The 17,655-nt window shown below is 36.0% G+C and overlaps 2 protein-coding genes across 2 annotated transcripts; one reads left to right on the plus strand and one right to left on the minus strand.

The window, feature by feature from the left end:
- Positions 1 to 7,668: 7,668 nt before the first annotated feature.
- LOC138909225 (secreted RxLR effector protein 78-like) lies at positions 7,669 to 8,118 on the plus strand. Its single transcript, XM_070200413.1, has one exon. It carries the CDS (start codon positions 7,669 to 7,671, stop codon positions 8,116 to 8,118), a length of 450 nt encoding a protein of 149 aa, XP_070056514.1.
- Positions 8,119 to 9,997: 1,879 nt separating this feature from the next.
- Positions 9,998 to 15,183, minus strand: LOC104092856 (THO complex subunit 4D-like). Its single transcript, XM_009598538.4, has 7 exons — positions 14,896 to 15,183; positions 13,807 to 14,035; positions 12,823 to 12,975; positions 12,669 to 12,737; positions 11,551 to 11,732; positions 11,064 to 11,120; positions 9,998 to 10,390 (listed from the first exon to the last, which is right to left on the minus strand). Exons 2-7 carry the CDS (start codon positions 13,993 to 13,995, stop codon positions 10,210 to 10,212), a joined length of 831 nt encoding a protein of 276 aa, XP_009596833.1. The 5' UTR covers positions 13,996 to 14,035; positions 14,896 to 15,183; the 3' UTR covers positions 9,998 to 10,209.
- Between the last annotated feature and the right edge of the window lie 2,472 nt (positions 15,184 to 17,655).

The raw sequence follows: 17,655 nt of genomic DNA on the forward strand, positions 1-17,655 counted from the left end.
CCGAATAACAAGGGGACTATCTGTATACGGTCCAAATCGAGCTCGCCTACGACATGGTAGGTCAGGTTCGGAACATGGCAATAAATGACTGAATATCGACCCCAATTTCCACCGGACTAGAACCCAGGATTGGAACACCCTCCTTCGAGAATATCGAGGTCGTGATCCCGGAATCGATCCTAGCCCCGAACGAGCTCGAAGAAACATTGTTAGCATAACAGAAGACCATATCCGTGACCGGTCGGATATTGCGGCGGGAATCTCGGCACGTATCAATGAGGAACTAGCAATCGGCAAATCAAGAGATTTTTTACCTTTTATAGAATTGTACCTAAAGTAGGACTCTTATACTATATAAATGGGGTATGATGGTTCATTTAGCACATTGTAACACGCATTCCAAAGCAATATATTATTATTTTTCTCTTTAAGCTCTTGTTCTTCAGTATCGTGATACCGATCAAAGTGCATCTGGCTCGAGGGTGGCTAACCTTCCGAGATTAAAATTATCCAATTCGTGCGGTTTGAATTTACTTTATCATTATTTATTTCAATTGCAACTTAATTTATCACTTTGTATCAAGTTAATCCGTGTATTCTTAAAATCACTTACAAATTCAATTGTTATCCGATTTTGAGGATAAACAAACATGTTATAATAGGTTAGAATTTACACATTTCTTTTTTTATTAAAATATGGAAAAGAAAAATAAGTCAAAGGGGTTTGTGTAACTACCAATCAGTAATCAGCGTATTCCTCTGTCCATGTACTCACCTACTCACTGAGCTTTTCTCCACTGGGCCTGTGGTGATTTTCATTTTTGTTTGTGGGTCCCAACATCGTCTTATTTATTAACTTTTGAGAAATATATATATATTTAGTCACATTCAAAAATAATAACCGACAAAATATATAATTTATATATATTATACTTTTTGACTAACAAATACAATTAATTTCGACTAACCAATTTTGTATTTTTTTTTCCTAACTTTTTCACGCGCATTGGCTTTGTTGGTCTATTGGAGCTACCAAATCCATCATCCATTTCTATTCTGTGGGCCCTTTTTCGCTGCCCTAGAGTTTTAAATTTTATGACTGAAATTTCAGAATAATGACTATTTTTTAATTATAGGAACTAAAAAGTGACCATTTATAAATTTTGCGCCCATTTATTCGCCACCAAAAGTTATCATATTTTTCGCCATTTTAAAACTTAAAGTAAATCTTGTTCTTTGTTTGTGTTTATTATTTCTTCGACAATTAGAACAATTCTTTACATTATTATTCATATAATATTAACCATTCCTTATTTTTTTTCTCATGCAAATATTTTCATGGGTTGCCAGATCACCCGGATGTTAATAGATATATTTTACAACAGAAAAGAAGGAAAAATTCAACGAAACAAAAGCAATATTTTAATAAGAGAAAGTGAACTAATGCTTTAGACAAAGATAGGCCAAGTATATAACTAACCAAAATCACTTTATTCTCTTTGAAGCGGATTAGTTTTAAAAAAATAAAGGTGATTTGGAACTTGAAAATGATTATAAAGAGATAGAGCACTGATAAATAACATTTAATACCAGCCAAGGGGAAAAAATGGCGTTCCATCTCAAGAAGAAAAGGACTCATAAAATATACTAGTATTAAAAATATAAAAGGACTCCAAGATATTATTACGTTCTTGTGACGTCAAAATTCCTCGAATATGACGTTTATATAACCCCCGCACAGACACAAAATTAAAGAACTTAAGTCACTTTATTGACGACAAAGAAGCATGACATATTGACACATGATTTTATTACTTTATTTTATTTACGATAATATGTTTGAATCAGTTTACGCGTATTTTAATTATTTCGCTAAATACCTATTAGTATAGGTATTGGATAACTCTACTCACTAATGCTTGGATATATAAAAAAAAAATTACCTAATATTTAATATTAAGTAAAGGCAAGTTTGAGGCTGTTACATAATTTTTGAAATTAAACTAAATTATAATAACCTTTCATTACAACCTTTACTTTTTAGAATGACGAATAATGTTATCGAATGGAAATTAAAAGAGGGTGAGTTTTCAAGTTCGGTCATTTGTTTTGAGACAAAAATTATACTTTATATCTGCTACTCTTAAACTAAGAACTCACCAGAAAATCATGCAACACACAATTTTCTAATATCATAAGTTTTTTTTGTTCAAACAAAAAGTTGAAGGAGTAAATGAAGGAATGGAAAGAAAATGTAAAAGTAATTATAAATTTACACTTTATAATTCATTTTTGCGAAAATCTTTGCTGAGTAATATTTTTTTTTTATCTTTCTTTTAATATTAACTGCATATGCTAAAAGGAGCTTGCTTCTCTGGCTCCTATTGCCCTTAAATACACTAAGTAAATTACGTAAAGGTATTTTATAATTTAGACAATAAAATAAAGAAAACGAGAAAGTGGAATAGTGACACAGATAAGGAGGAAACAAAAAGGATATGAATATTATTTATAAGAAAAATAAAAGAGGACACTTGCCATTTGCCAATGTATGACAAATATATTATATTCCTAAAAGTTAAACAGTTTTAAGTGCAAAAATTTTCAATTATTTCTCATATCATACTGTATTATACAGTTTTTAAATACATAAATATTATTTCAAATATTACAAACTCAATAACTAAACTTACATACGTTATTAAATGCATTAATATTTCTTATTGGAACACTTTTTTATTTTCTTAGGAATATTAATGCAAAATGACTCCACCGGAATGGGGCGGTCACAGAATGCTAAAGGGCTTGTCGGCCCACGCGTATAGCTTATTGGTCTGTTTTAGTGGAATTTGGGGCCCAATTTTCCTTTCCTACTTTCGTTTCTTCCTTTTGTATGAATTAACTTAAATAGTCGTCAACTCAATCACTTCTACTAAAAATAACCGACAAATATATATATATTATTAATGCATAATTTATGTATATTAGCTAGAAAAAATAAGCAAGGAATTTATCCAACTATTTGTGTAAAGATCCCCTTTTTTGATTTCCCATTCAGTATTCGGTACTCATTATGGATCCTAAAAATTCAAATTAAATTTTCATTGCGTAAGGTATATTAAAGAAGGAGTACTTTCTACCAAAATTTTTTTTATTTCTAGAGTCGAACTCGAGACCTCTAGTTAAGAATAGATGAATTATATTCATCCTACCACAATCTTAAATTCTTAATGATGTTTCCTACCTCTATTAACAAGATTCATGCCTTACTTTTCATAGGAAAATATAAATAAATGAAACATGAACATAAATATATGGCTGAAATTGAAAGGATGTAATAATTCTATATGAACATCATGGAATCTTTGCTACAATTGGAAAGGTATTATGATCATCTTTTTCATCCATTTTTAATTCACCAATCATCACATGACCTGTGAACATCCTAAAATAGCAAATGGCGTCTTATTTGGTTAGGATTATATGCAAACACGTAAGAGATTATCATATGTTAAGAATTTTTTTAAATAAATAGTTTTTTACTTAAAATAGAAGAATAAAAACAAGAATGAAAAGCAAAAAGTGATGTAAGGCTAACATAGAAATGATAGAATTCAAGCGTGAGTGAAGAGTTTGGGACTTTTCTTTTACTCTGTTGACACTTGGCATGAAATATTAGCTCCTCAATCTTTTTTCTTTTTCCCATTATAGATTAAGTAGTAAAGCAAAAAAAGAAAGTCCACATCTGAGCATTATATCCTTGTTTACGTGGTTTGAAAATTGAGTTAAGACTTCGATTTGTTGGAGGTTTTGAGGGACCAATAGAGAGTGGAACATTTACTGGTTACCAATATTTGGATTTTTATTAGCGTGGCGTCCGGGCCAGTTTACGCGCACCTCGATTAATTTTACGGGATACTTGTCATCTTCCACCAGTAATAAGTACCAGGTAATTTTGTCCACCAAGATTTGGAAAGATGGGAAGAAATCACCTAGTATTTTTTCTTCTTTTGGGATTTAAACCTAAGACCTCATATTTCTCACCCATTTTATTTAACAATATGTCACACCTTTGGATGCAATATTTAGAGTATTTTTTAGCCTATAAGAGGTTGACATTTCTAAAGAACCATTGCCAATTAAAACCCCACAAAGATTGAACTAAGTAGTGGCCAAGATTTTGGGTTGTATTCTCTTTATTATCACTTAGCAATTTTAAAATTCCATCACATTTGAGTCGATTTGTATGAAAAGCAATTTGCCAACACATCACCATATAAGATATGAACATATCTCGAGAATCGTTGTTCATTGACCCGATGGCATATTTAGAATTTAGATATTGTTTATTACAAGTTGAAAGAATGTATTCTGAAAAATATATTTAACTCAATTTATAGTTAATTGTTTTGCACGTATATAAGATTCGACCCAAAAGCATTATACGTAGCCAAGATTTAGGGTTGCGTTTTCTTTTCTCTTTTTTTCTTTCTTGTGGGTTTTTTTTTTTTTGGGGGGGGGGGGTGGGGGGGAGGTTGTAATGGAGTAGGGGCCAGGGAGTTTAAAGAACTACTCATTCATACTATTGTCTATTTAATATATTATGTATAAAACCTTATCCTTAGGTAGCACACTAAAAGTGCTTCTACATTGTTCTTGATTTGTATCAAAGTGTACTACTAAGTACCATTTAGGATTTGGGGACAACCGTACTATATTAAGCGGTACTCATTGATTTTTCTACTTTTGCATTATTATATATATAATCTGAGGCGAAGTTAGAATTTAAAATTTATGAATTCGAGATTTTAATTTTTTAAGTTATTGGATTCTAAATTAATAGTTTATATATATTTAATAAAAAATTTAAAATAAATATATGAATTGAACCAAAGCTAGGATTCGGTCGAAACCATAGCCTACATTGCGGCTCCGCCTCTATATATATATATAATAAGTAATTAATTGCTTCCAATTAAGACACATACCCCTTCCATTTTGATTGGCTAAATGGTTACTTGTTTCTATCATTTTTCAACACCTAGGTAGCTTTAGAATTTGGTGCGCTTTTTGGAGTTTGTTAAGAATTGCAACTTTAGTTAGTTGGAGATTTTTGGATTTGTTAGGATATTGACTTAAGTGGCCAATCTCCAATTGGAAGTGCTTCACTCACTAAGTTTTAGAAATTATATTACTTTATCCATATGAATAGTTCAAATATATACAAAAGTTACTTTAATATGGTGCACTTAAGATTAATCTCATTGGATGCCACTTTGAAATAATATGTAAAAAAAACATAGGCTCTCAACATCATTTTTTTTTTGTATAATAAAGAAGAGGAACTTTTTGTTCTTTTATCAAATGTGTGATGAAATGATGACAGAGGGAATAAAGGAACGATGAAAGACACATAAGTGACCTATGCATGTCGCAATTTTTCTTGCATTAATACTTTAATATTTGAGAATTCTAAAGGGTATAATTTTTTCCATTTGTCCAACAAATTTGGTTCACCTAATTTACTGTATCCTAATCGTTAGATAGACGAATTTTTACTTTGTTCTCAAACATTGATTTATACACATTACAAAAACAAATACTGGAAAATCTATAAAAGGAAACACTACATTCCCTTTTTCAAGAAAGTTTAATTTATTTGGTAGAAAAAAAATTAAATTTAATTGACTTGAGCAATGAATTATAGTTAGATTACTAAAGAAAATCAATATTGAACTCCTTGTATTATTTTGGCCGACAGAATTCGTACATTTCCAGATTCAAGATTTAAAGTCAATGTTGTTCAAAACGAATATAATTTCTCATATATTTCCACGCAATCAGACACGGATATAATTTAAGGCGCGGAATATGGGCAGTTTCAAACTGTGGTATTCTGGGAGGGTGGGGGCCAGGAACGGAGTAGGTATCTTAGTTGATAAGAACCTCCGTGAACTAGTGGTGGAGGTTATGAGGGTGAATGACAAGCTAATGAATATTAAGCTAGTTGTTGGAGGTTTTACTTTGAACATAATTAGTGCGTACGTACCCCAAGCAGGCTTGGATGAGGAAGTCAAAAGGCGTTTCTGGGAGGATTTGGATGAGATGGTACGTGGTATCTCGTATACCGAGAAGTAGGGTTCGATTCCGGAGAGGGAGCCTGAGAAACGGCTACCACATCCATGGAAGGCAGTAGGCGCGCAAATTATCCAATCCTGACACGGAGAGGTAGTGACAATAAATAACAATATCGGGCTCTATGAGTCTGGTAATTAGAATGCGTACAATCTAAATCTCTTAACGAGGATCCATTGGAGGGCAAGTCTGGTGCCAGCAGCCGCGGTAATTCCAGCTCCAATAGCGTATATTTAAGTTGTTGCAGTTAAAAAGCTCGTAGTTGGACCTTTTGCATATGAGGAGATTTCAACGGCCACATTGGAGCGACGTCTGGGGGGTATAATGATGTGCGTGGTGGCTTCGGTTTTGGAGATAGAAACGGAGGAGGAACGTCTCTGCTGGACTTTGCTAGAGCATTTGATTTGGTGATAGCAAACTTAAATTTTCCGGAGAGGAGGGAACCCTTGGTCACCTTCCGTAGTTATGTTATCGAGACTCAGATTGATTATTTACTCTATAGGAAGTCCGATAGAGGTCTTTGCACGAATTGCAAGGTCATCCCGAGTGAGAACCTCTCGACCCTTCATAGGCTCCTGGTCATGGACCTTGAGATCACGAGGAAGAGGAGGAAGAGGGCGATGTATATCAAACATAGGATCCAGTGGGGAGCCTTGACGGAAGCTAAAGCACGGGAGTTGGGGGTCAAGTTGTTGACTGTGGGGGCTTGGAGGAGTAGTGGAGACACAAGCGCTATGTGGACCACGACTGCGCAATGTATTAGGTAAGCCGCGAGAGAGTTATTAGGGGTCTCAAAGGGTAACTATGGTGGTGATAAGGGAGACTGGTGGTGGAATGGTGAGATGCAAGGAAAAGTGAAAATCAAGAAAACGGCGTATCTGAATCTAGTGGAAAGTGTAGACGGGAAGGAGAAGAGGGCGAATAAGGAGCATTATAAGTTGGCTAAGAAAGAGGTAAAGCCAGTAGTTACGGCGGCAAAGACTGGAGCTTTTAGTCGTTTGTATGAGGAAATCGAGGGCCGAAGTGGGGAAAGAGGTTGTTCAGGCTAGACAAGACTCGAGAAAGGAAGGCGCGTGACTTGGACCAAGTGAAGTGCATCAAGGACGAAGAAGGTAGAGTTTTGTTGGATGAGAGGCTTATTCGTCGGAGATGGCAGACATATTTCCATAGTCTCTTAAACGAGAAGGGGGACAGGAGCATTGTACTGGAAGTCGTTGTGATTTTGGGTATTGTAGGCGGATTAGAGTTGATGAAGTTGAGGGGACTATGCGTAAGATGAGTAGGAGCAAAACGACCGGGCCGGATAAAATACCGGTGGAGTTTTGGAAGAGTGCGGGCAACGCAGGCTTTGAGTGGCTCACTAGTTTATTTAATGACATTTTTAGAACGAAGAAGATGCCCGAAGAGTGTAGGTGGAGCACGATGGTTTCTGTATACAAGAACAAGGGTGATATCCAAAATTACAATAACTATCGGGGTATCAAGCTGCTTAGTCATACTATGAAAGTCTAGGAGAGAGTGGTAGAGTTAAGGATGGGGAGGTGTGTGTCTATCTCCGAGAACCAGTTTAGGTTTATGCCGGGGTATTCGACTACAGAAGCCATTCACCTTGTTAGGAGATTGATGGAGCAATATAGGGAGAGAAAGAAGGACTTGCATATGGTGTTCATCGACTTAGAAAAGGTGTACGATAAAGTTCCAAGGGAAGTTTTGTGGAGATGTTTGGAGGCTAGAGGTGCTCTTGTGGCCTGTATTAATTTGATTAGGGACATGTATGATGGAGTAAAGACCCGAGTGAGGACGGTGGGTGGGGACTCGGACCATTTTCCGGTTATGATGGGGTTGCATCAGGAGTCGTCACTTAGCCCTTTTTTGTTTGCTCTAGTGATGGACGTACTGACGCGCCACGTCCAAGAGGAGGTGTCGTGGTGCATGCTATTTGCAGATGATATTTTTTTATTGACGAGACGAGAGACGGTGTGAACGCGCAATTAGAAGTATGGAGGCAGACCTTGAAATCTAAAGGTTTCAAGTTGAACAGGACCAAGACAGAGTACTTGGGGTGTAAGTTCAGTGGTGAGACTCAAGAAGAGGAAGGGGGGGTGAGGCTGGACTCGTAGGTCATCCCTAGGAGAGGAAGTTTTAAGCACCTTAGGTCTATTATTCAGGTAGATGGGGAGATTGATGAAGATATCACACATCGTATTGGAGGAGGGGGATGGATGAAATTGAGACTCGCTTCCGGCGTTTTGTGTGACAAGAAGGTGCCACCGAAACTTAAGGGTAAGTTCTACAAAATGGTGGTCAGACCAACAATGTTGTATGGGGCTGAGTGTTGGTCAGTCAAGGTCGCTCATGTCCAGAAGATGAAAGTAGAGAGGTGAGGATGTTGAGATGGATGTGCGGGCACACCAGGTTAGATAGGATCGGAAATGAGGTTATTCGCGATAAGGTGGGTGTGGCACCTATTGAGGACAAGATGTGGGAAGCGCGGCTGAGGAGGTTTGGTCGTGTGAGGAGGAGGAGCACAGACGCCCCGGTGAGGAGGTGTGAGAGGTTGATATTGGAGGGCCTACGGAGAGGTAGAGGTAGGCCTAAGAAAAGGTGGGGAGAGGTGATTAGGCAAGACATGGCCCAGCTTTAGCTGACCGAGGACATGACCCTTGATAGGAAGGTATGAAGGTCGAGGATTAAGGTAGTAGAGTAGGTAGTTTAGAGTGTTCATAAAAGTAGTATTGACACGCAGTCTTGCTTTCTATTGGTAGTAGGTTTTTATAACTAACCGTTGTTTTCTTTCATTGTTGATCACTTTACTATCTTGTTGTTTTTATTCTGCTTTTGTATGGCTTTTTAGTATTGTCCCTTCTTGTCTATATTTTCATTAATGTGGTGCTTATACGTTCTTAAACTGAGGGTCTATTGGAAACAGCCTCTCTATCCTCACAAGGTAGGGGTAAGATCTGCGTACACATTACCCTCCCCAGACCTCACGATGTGGGGTAATACTGGATATGTTGTTGTTGTTGTTGATTATTATTTAATTACATAAGTTGAAAAGTGACTATTTATGAATTATATCCTAATGTTTTGGGTCCTTAGATGGGCTGTTCAGGTAGAGAGTTCAGCTCAGTAATAATCTTCAATTTTAGTAAAATTATACCTTGAACTGGTGCGTGAAATGGATTTCTGTATAGCTTTTCATCGTTTCGGTTCGGCCGATTATTGAAAAAAATCTATACCATGGCAATTTTTCAATTAGTACGTCACTATTCACAACAAAAATAAAACTTTTGTTAACATAAAACTCTGTATTTCTAATCTAACCAATCACTGCACAGTGAATATGATGTTCAATTTACATCACAGCTCTACAAAACTAATCCCACAATTGTCTGGACATTAAATTCTACATTGCTATTTCCCGCACAACTTAAAAAGATTGAGAAATTTCTACCAAGTATTATTTAAGCAAGTTAGGGTGTAAAACAAATGATCTAGTATTACATAGATAATGAATATCGAATATCTAATATCAAAACTACGATTAAAGTACACTGATCCCTAGATTGCAACAGAACAGAAGCCACGAACCAAATTGGCGCCCTACAAAGATTGAACACTATAGTACATGTAGTTCAACTTATTTTTTAAAATAAGGTCCAGATCAACTTCATGCACATCAACTAATTCCACAATGTACCTGCTGCACCAGCACATGTGCCAGGTAACTACGTCCCCTAGAGCTTGGACAGATAGAAATCGGATTCCGCTGAGAACACTATATACATGGCAGTTCAACTTTCTCGCATTCATACCACGCATATACTTCCGTGTTAGTTGCAGATCCATGGTTAATAACTGGTTGGTCACAAAACAAAAATAACGCAACTATATAGTCATATACTACAGCATTGACATTCCAATAGTCATGTTACAAACCATTAAACCAAAACCAGTAACCTCCAAATCTATCAGATATCAGAAAAACCACTAAAACATTCGGGAAACTCTTTACAGCAAATGTTCTTCCAATTCTTTTGCTTATGCCACAAGGCCTGAAAGTACACACCGTCATTAGGTCTGCATAGCATCTGCGGTAGCATGATACTTTTCCAGCTCTTTATCAAGTTCTTCTGCTGACTTTTCAACGCCATTCTTCCTCCCCCTACCGCCACGACCGCGCCCGCGTCCACCTCCACGGCCACGGTTGCGCCAACGCCCCGATGCATTACCAAAACCACCACGGCCCCTTTGACTATACAATAAGATACAAGACAATTACTTTAGGAATTCCAACCATTTGTTTAACCAAAACCATCTTTTCCTTTATCAAGGGTTTCAGCTAATCAGTTTATTACCACAAAATAACTGTAATTTCAATCTGATGCAACTTTACCTAATAGTATATTTGTCTTCAATATAGACAATGCAGCCGTGAAGAAGAGAACATGCTAAACAACTAACACTCAAAAAGGCAACTCAACACAAAGCTATATCTTAAATCTGTAGTCTTCCACATCACAAGTACATTTGATTAGCTGATCCAGAAGAATCTCTTCATTTAACATTTCAATGTAAATAACACTAACAGAAAAAAGTAAGCTACGTGTAACATCAACTTCAGGTGTGAGATGTTAAAAATTGCAAACAAACAGATGTCCACCGTCCAAACTCTCCACAATAGAAGATATGTATTGGAATAGCTCAAGATGAAACAATATGCATCCAATTAGGCTGCATAGAGTGTAACATTCCAGTCTGACATCTAATAATCATCAAATTTGTTAAAATTGCCTTAAAGCAAAAACCCACCATTCTACTCGTATATCACCTTAGGGCCGGCCTCCGAACAAACATGTACCACCCCTACCCTACCGGTAACTAAACAACATCCAGAGAATAAATAACTGTACACATCAGAAACTCACCTTGAACCACGATTAGCAGCAGCAGATGCAGCACCCCTTCCACGAGCTGAGCCAGGCCTGCACAACACATAGGTTCACTTTAACTGCCCAAAAAGATATTGGACAACATTTCACCCATAAAACGTACTACTTTTGAAAAACAATATTCCTATAAGACAACCCCAACCAAAACAACCACCCTGCATAAAAATTCAACTACAAACAAGCAAATAACTCTCACATCATCAGGAAAGAAAAAGGCACAGATCTGTCATTATAATAGGGCAAGAACGAGAATCAATTAACAAGCAATCTTTGGCTAAAGCACTACTAAGAAGCTAAAAGCAATTATGTGGACCATTTGCTATTACCGACAACCCAACACAGTGCAAATTATTCTGAAAGTAAAATGGCGGTACATACTGCAACAGTCGGTTAATAAGCATGGATGTCACACAGACAACCAGAGATACTAAGAGAGGGAAAGAAAGAAATTAATATTACATACAGAGTGACAACTGTCCTCCTTCCACTTCCTCGTCCAACATCTACACGAGCTGATAAAGGCATGCCTGTGGAGGGAGCAACAACTTCTATCTTCATTGGCTTACCATCCAACTGAACATTGTTGTATCTTTTATGTGCTTGGTATGCATCACTCCTTCTGGCAAAAACCACCTCAGCTGCACCCTATAAGTGATTAACAATTTACCATCAAGGGTAACTCCAACACTATACAAGCTAGTACTACAAAAACAACAAGAGTATTTAATCTAAAAGAAACAACAACTGACAAACTAATACACGTGTAAAAGACACAGAAAAGCAGGATGTTTAAAACGAATAATTCAGTACCATGAACTAACAGTTGAAAATTAAAAAGAAGAGATATATAGATCATCAAGCTAGACACCAGCATCATTGGCCAGCTGTTATGATAAAGAGGTGATATACAAGTGTATTGAGCAGCTGATTTGAATTATGGCAAGTTAATAAGAACAAAATAACATATATATAAACATATTCAGACATGTGTGCCATGCAGATTATTATTTTATTCCTACCACCTCAGTGCTTCAAACCAATGATTTCTACTCCATCTCAAATAACAAATGTAATTCTTTGACATGACACAATTATACAAAGATAAAGAGCTCAAATGAGTAAGGTTATTAATTAGAAAGTATGGGACATACGACTGGCATGTTTATGAGCTGAAAGCTGCTTCCAAATGTGGGTCTCGTGTATTACTTTGCATTATCAAAAAACTAGATACTTCTTAAGTCTCGTAGGAGGCTATTTCCCCAGTTAATTGAACTTCTAATACTCAAATACCAGTAGATGCATTTCTAAACCACATCAAGCTTCAACCCACTCACTAGGTTCTTCTCAGAAACAGTTGGTGACATTCCTAGAAGCAATGATAACTCTTTTTTGAGAAGGTGATAAATTGTTTCATTTATAATATACAGCTTTAAGCCCATGCTGAATTGTACTTCAATTTTCTAGTTCAAACTAGGCGGCATACACAACACCAACTGATGAATAACTTGTGCATGTGATAATAAGCAATACAAGTAAAAGTTAATGCAGAACTATGCTTTAAATTAGCAGAAAATAACTTACACTTGGACGGCCATTTTTGTCATAGTGGATAGCATATCGTATTAGTTCACCAATCTCGGAGAAGAGTTCCTGTGTAGCAAGTCCTCTTTTAACAGATCTTGAAAGATATCTATTGCGAAGAAGTATATATTTGAAAGACATGCACAAGCTGTACCCTTATATCTGAATTTGTCACTCCAACATCCAAGTTGGAAACATACACCTTAGTGCCACTCTCCAATCCAGACGATATCCCTGCAGCTCTAAGACTATCTTCAAACAAGCCATTGCCATTCTGCCATGGCAAATTCTTCGTTCTGCGGGAAGACTGAAGAGAGCATGCCCAAAATATATCCAGGTGGAAAGTTAAAAGTCAGCAATACTACCAAAAAATAAGACAGATAACCATTCTTCAAGATTAAATCAGATATCATCAGCGTTCCATCGAACTAGGAGGAATTTCTTACGTCGAATTTCTCAAAAACAATGAAATCTAATAGAGAAAGAGGAATGAACTATGGATAAAAGTGTTGGTGGAATGAGGATTTGACCCACTGCACATCAACAGGTCCTTAAACAAAAGGTGAGAGCTCCACTTTTGATGTTCAGTGAAGGAAGCAACTTTTGCAAAGAGGCCATGAACTAGATTGTAACAGAAGATCTCGACTCCACAGCAGTTCCACATATTGCAGTAGGATCCTTTAGGACAATCACAAACTCCCTTTTAAAGCAATTGCTATTAGATAGTGAGGATTAGAGATGGTTAAGAAAGTACAACCCTCTAGATGTTATGGAAATTAAAAGGTGAAATCTCTTTAATTTTTTCCAGTTAATGAAGCACCTCAAGCAACATGCTACACAAAGAAGCAAATGTGCCACAACAGGGCCACCTGAATATCCCATTTTATCAAAATCCATTGCACATTTCTCGAAGAAAACCCATTCGAATTGAAGGAGTTAGAGGATCATCAATACTTTGTACTACCATTTGACAGCTTATTACGGCTGAACGAAGTTGGACTTTCTCCTTAGAGCCAAACATGCCAATATCTCTTGTATGTCAATTCTATAGCAAATATGCGGAGAACCCTCCGTTTCATTTCTAAAGCATATGAAATTGTCTAGGAAATGCAAAAGACTCCATCAGTTTCGAGCTTGCCTTGGCAATTCTGTTGGCAGATGGCCGAGCATTTACACCAAGTGGCCCTCTACGAGGAGCTCCTGTTGTTCTTCCACCTCTAAATGATCCTCCTCTTCCACGTCGGGCCCTGCCTTGTCCTCTACCACCTCTCTCAGTATTTCTCCTACTTTTTATCATATCATCAAGAGTCATATCCAAGGAAGCCATGACGTATTCAGGCAACAAAAAACTCAGCTGAAAGATCAGGCTGCAGACAGACAAGGACGAAGTAGTTATATATTTTATTACTTAACAAAGTATGAAGCAATAAGTGCAGAAAAGGGAGAAACATAGAGAGACCAGAAGTTGAAACTTCTGTCACCGTACTCAAATCAAAGAAAGAAAAATCTTCTACAATAAATAAGCAACAAGAGCATGTGATGGTTAAAACACATGGCGTCATTGACAGTAAGTTTCATATCAACAAGTAAACTGGTTAAAATTCAGCACAGATCTGGCATAACCATTGATCTATGAACCCAACACCAAAAAGTGCCAAAGCCCATATGAGTCCTCTATATCAATTCTTCCGCTTATTGAGGAAAAATTATAGGCATAGATTTAAAACATTATAAATATATAATAATACATAAAATCTTTACCAATTATATTCTGTTTCAAAAGTAGTCTGTCCCCAATTTAGACGGATGAATTATATCAATGAAAAATTAAAAACATGTTGCTAAACACACACAGAGATGTAAATCTGCAAGCAGAGGCAGATGCACGGTCTAAGATCACGGTTCAGCTGAACCATCGTTGGCCCAAACCATGTATATGTGTTGAGAAATCTATTAAATATGTATAAATATTAAATTTGAACCCAGTAATACAAATAGCCAATGGGTTCCTTTGACATCCCGAACCCCATAAATTTCAATTCCTAGATCTGCCTCTGTGACTGCAAATCAGCCCAGAGATAATTCATCCATAACAAAACATGAACTTTACAACACAGATGTGTAAATATCCGACATGGGTATGTGAATTTTTTGCTAAATCATAAACATAAAACAAATAAAATGAAAGATCCATGTAATAAACACTAGAAAAGAACAGAAAACTTACCAAAATCTGTGATTTTAGGAGACAGATGTAGAGAAATAAGGAGAGGAAGGGGAAAAGTATAAAGATTGAAGTTTTAATGAGGGAGAAGTGTGAAGATTAAAGCTTTAATTGGGTAGTGATTGAAATTTTGATGGGATTGAAAGAGATTCAGGAAAATATTTGATCTAGAGGGAGAGCAGCTGGATTACAGAGAGATGAAGCTGGTCGCTTAGGGTTACGGATTTGCTTTTTGTACAGAGATACAGCCAATGGCAGAAGAGTAATATAAGGAGTTTTAAGGAGAAAAACACGGTTTCTGGTTCATGAAGATGGGCTTTTTTATAGGCCCAAAAAAGGCCCAAATTATGGGCATTTGCACAAATAACCTTTCATTGTAGTAACAGCGCAGGCTAGCCACGCCTTTCAAGTTACTGTTACGGAGTTTAACCTATAGAATTTATGATAGCGGCTATTTTTCAATTGTAAAGGCTGAAAAGTAGCTATTTTTTAATTTTATTCTTTTTTATGCCAAGATATAAATAAATTCTATCTCGTTAATTCAATTGGCTAAATTTGTCTGCGAAAAAATCTTCTAATTATTTTTTCTAAAGACAAATTTACTCCAATGAACTAATGGATAGAGAATTTAAAGAGTAGTCGCTAAAAGATAAGCTGTATATAATCTCAATTTATGGAAACTTTACCATATTGGAAATTCTTTATTTTCTTTTTTCTAGTATTTACTCTTTTTAGTTATTTTATGGTAGATGTAAGCCAGTGAATAATGAGAGAGAGAAATTACAAGAGCGGAGAACCTTTGGCGGAAATAAAGTTCAATATTTGTGCTGGGTGAAATTACAACCAAGAGCTTACAACTTTAGTCGCAAACATAAAGGAGAGAGTTTTTATTTCGGAAAAGGGCTAAAAATATCTCTATCGTTTAGTAAATGATTTACTTTTACTCTCCGTCCATCTATTGGTCCGAAAATGCATACAACATTATCTTCTGTTCTAAATTAACCCTCGCGACTAACGAAAATTTCTGTAATCCCTTTTTAATGTGTTGGCAGCAAGTAATTGGGCCACGTGGCGATACTTCTTGATATATCACAAAGATATCAAAATATGGCCGGATACTTCTTGATAATCAAATAGTTCAAGAAGCTGGAGATCAAATACATCCCCAGAAGGTGTGCATCATTCTATATTCAAGAAATATGCTGCTTGAGCCCTCGAATCACGAAAACAATCAAGATAGAAGAATCAAGGGAGAAACAGAATTGTACTCATAATTTATTAGTAAAAATATTTTCTCTTATTTTTTAATTGTAGTTTATTTTTCATATATTTAAAATTTGTTGCAAACAAATTGGCTAGAATTTATAAACAATAAATTTGCGTCAAAAAAATAATCGAGGCTGAAAAATATTATAACAATCGTAGTATTTGATTTCAAATAGTTTGAGTGTTACAATCTTTATTAATCCTCTAATTCTTCTTTCCAATAGTAAATAAATTCAATGACCTTTGAGCTTTAACTTGAATCTATATTTGTTGCCACAAAGGATGATCTTGAATTCAACTAGCACAAACTTTGATTTGAACTCGTACTCCTTGAATCTTGATTTGTTCTTTGTTCTTGAGCTTGAACTTGATTTCATAAACTTAAACTTGATTGCTTGAAGCTTGAAACTTGTAGAGAAATTTACGGCGTTTGATCCACTAGTTCTTTCTTGCTTCTTGTTATAACTTCAAAATTATCTATTGTGATAATCGGGTACTTCAAATCTTATCATCAAGTTTCGTCAAGCCTACACTCCCGACAAACCTTGAAGCAGGGGATATTTGTAGACACTAAAATTTTAACGGATCAAGCTAGATCCTAATTCGAGATATTGCTATAAGACGACTCTTAAAATCTTAGGAGTCCATTAAGGTTGTTTGGAAGCTACTCTACCAACACCCTAAATTGGATGCTACTCTACTCTAGCCCTAAGTCATTCCTATAAAAAGGATTACATATTCTCTTAAAAAGGGCATATAAAAAATGGAGATCATTAATATCACATAAACTTATGGGATATCCACAAAGAGGTCAAGATGTGGACGGATAATTCTTGATAATCAAATATTTTAAGAAGATCCACAATATATTTTCATGGATATCAGATACATCCAAGGAGGTATGAATCATCCTACGTTCGAGAAACACTCTACTCCAACCCTCGAATCACGGAGAACAACTCGAAGGAAGAATGAAGGGAATAAATATAATTGTACCCACAAAGATTCATCAACAAAATTATTCATCTTTTATGTTTGTGATTGCACTTTTTTCATATATGTCTAAAATTTATTGCAAACAACGGGATTTGAAAACTCCAAATGGTTATTGTAGACATACTCTATCGTGGTTTAACTCCTAGGTCATTCTTTGAGAGTTCGGTTAAAGTTTGAGACATTGACGTTCGTTTTTTTACTGATGGGTCGGATTTAACAAATGAGGCAGGTATAACTCAATCCGATTTGGGATGCCACATGGCCCAATTACGTACTACAAACACATTAAAAAGGGGACCACATAAATTTTCATTAGTCGCATGGGTAATTTTAGACCAGAAGATAACGTTGTATGGATTTTCGGACCAATTGGTGAACGAAAAGTAAAACTAAACCATTTACCAAACAACAATGGTATTTTAGTCCTTTTCCATTTTTATTTTAACTCAAAGATATTTTTTTTAAATCGGATTCCCTGAAAGGACAACTCAAAGATTCGTT

The sequence above is a fragment of the Nicotiana tomentosiformis genome, chromosome 4, assembly GCF_000390325.3.
Source record: "Nicotiana tomentosiformis chromosome 4, ASM39032v3, whole genome shotgun sequence".
Lineage (NCBI taxonomy): Eukaryota > Viridiplantae > Streptophyta > Magnoliopsida > Solanales > Solanaceae > Nicotiana > Nicotiana tomentosiformis.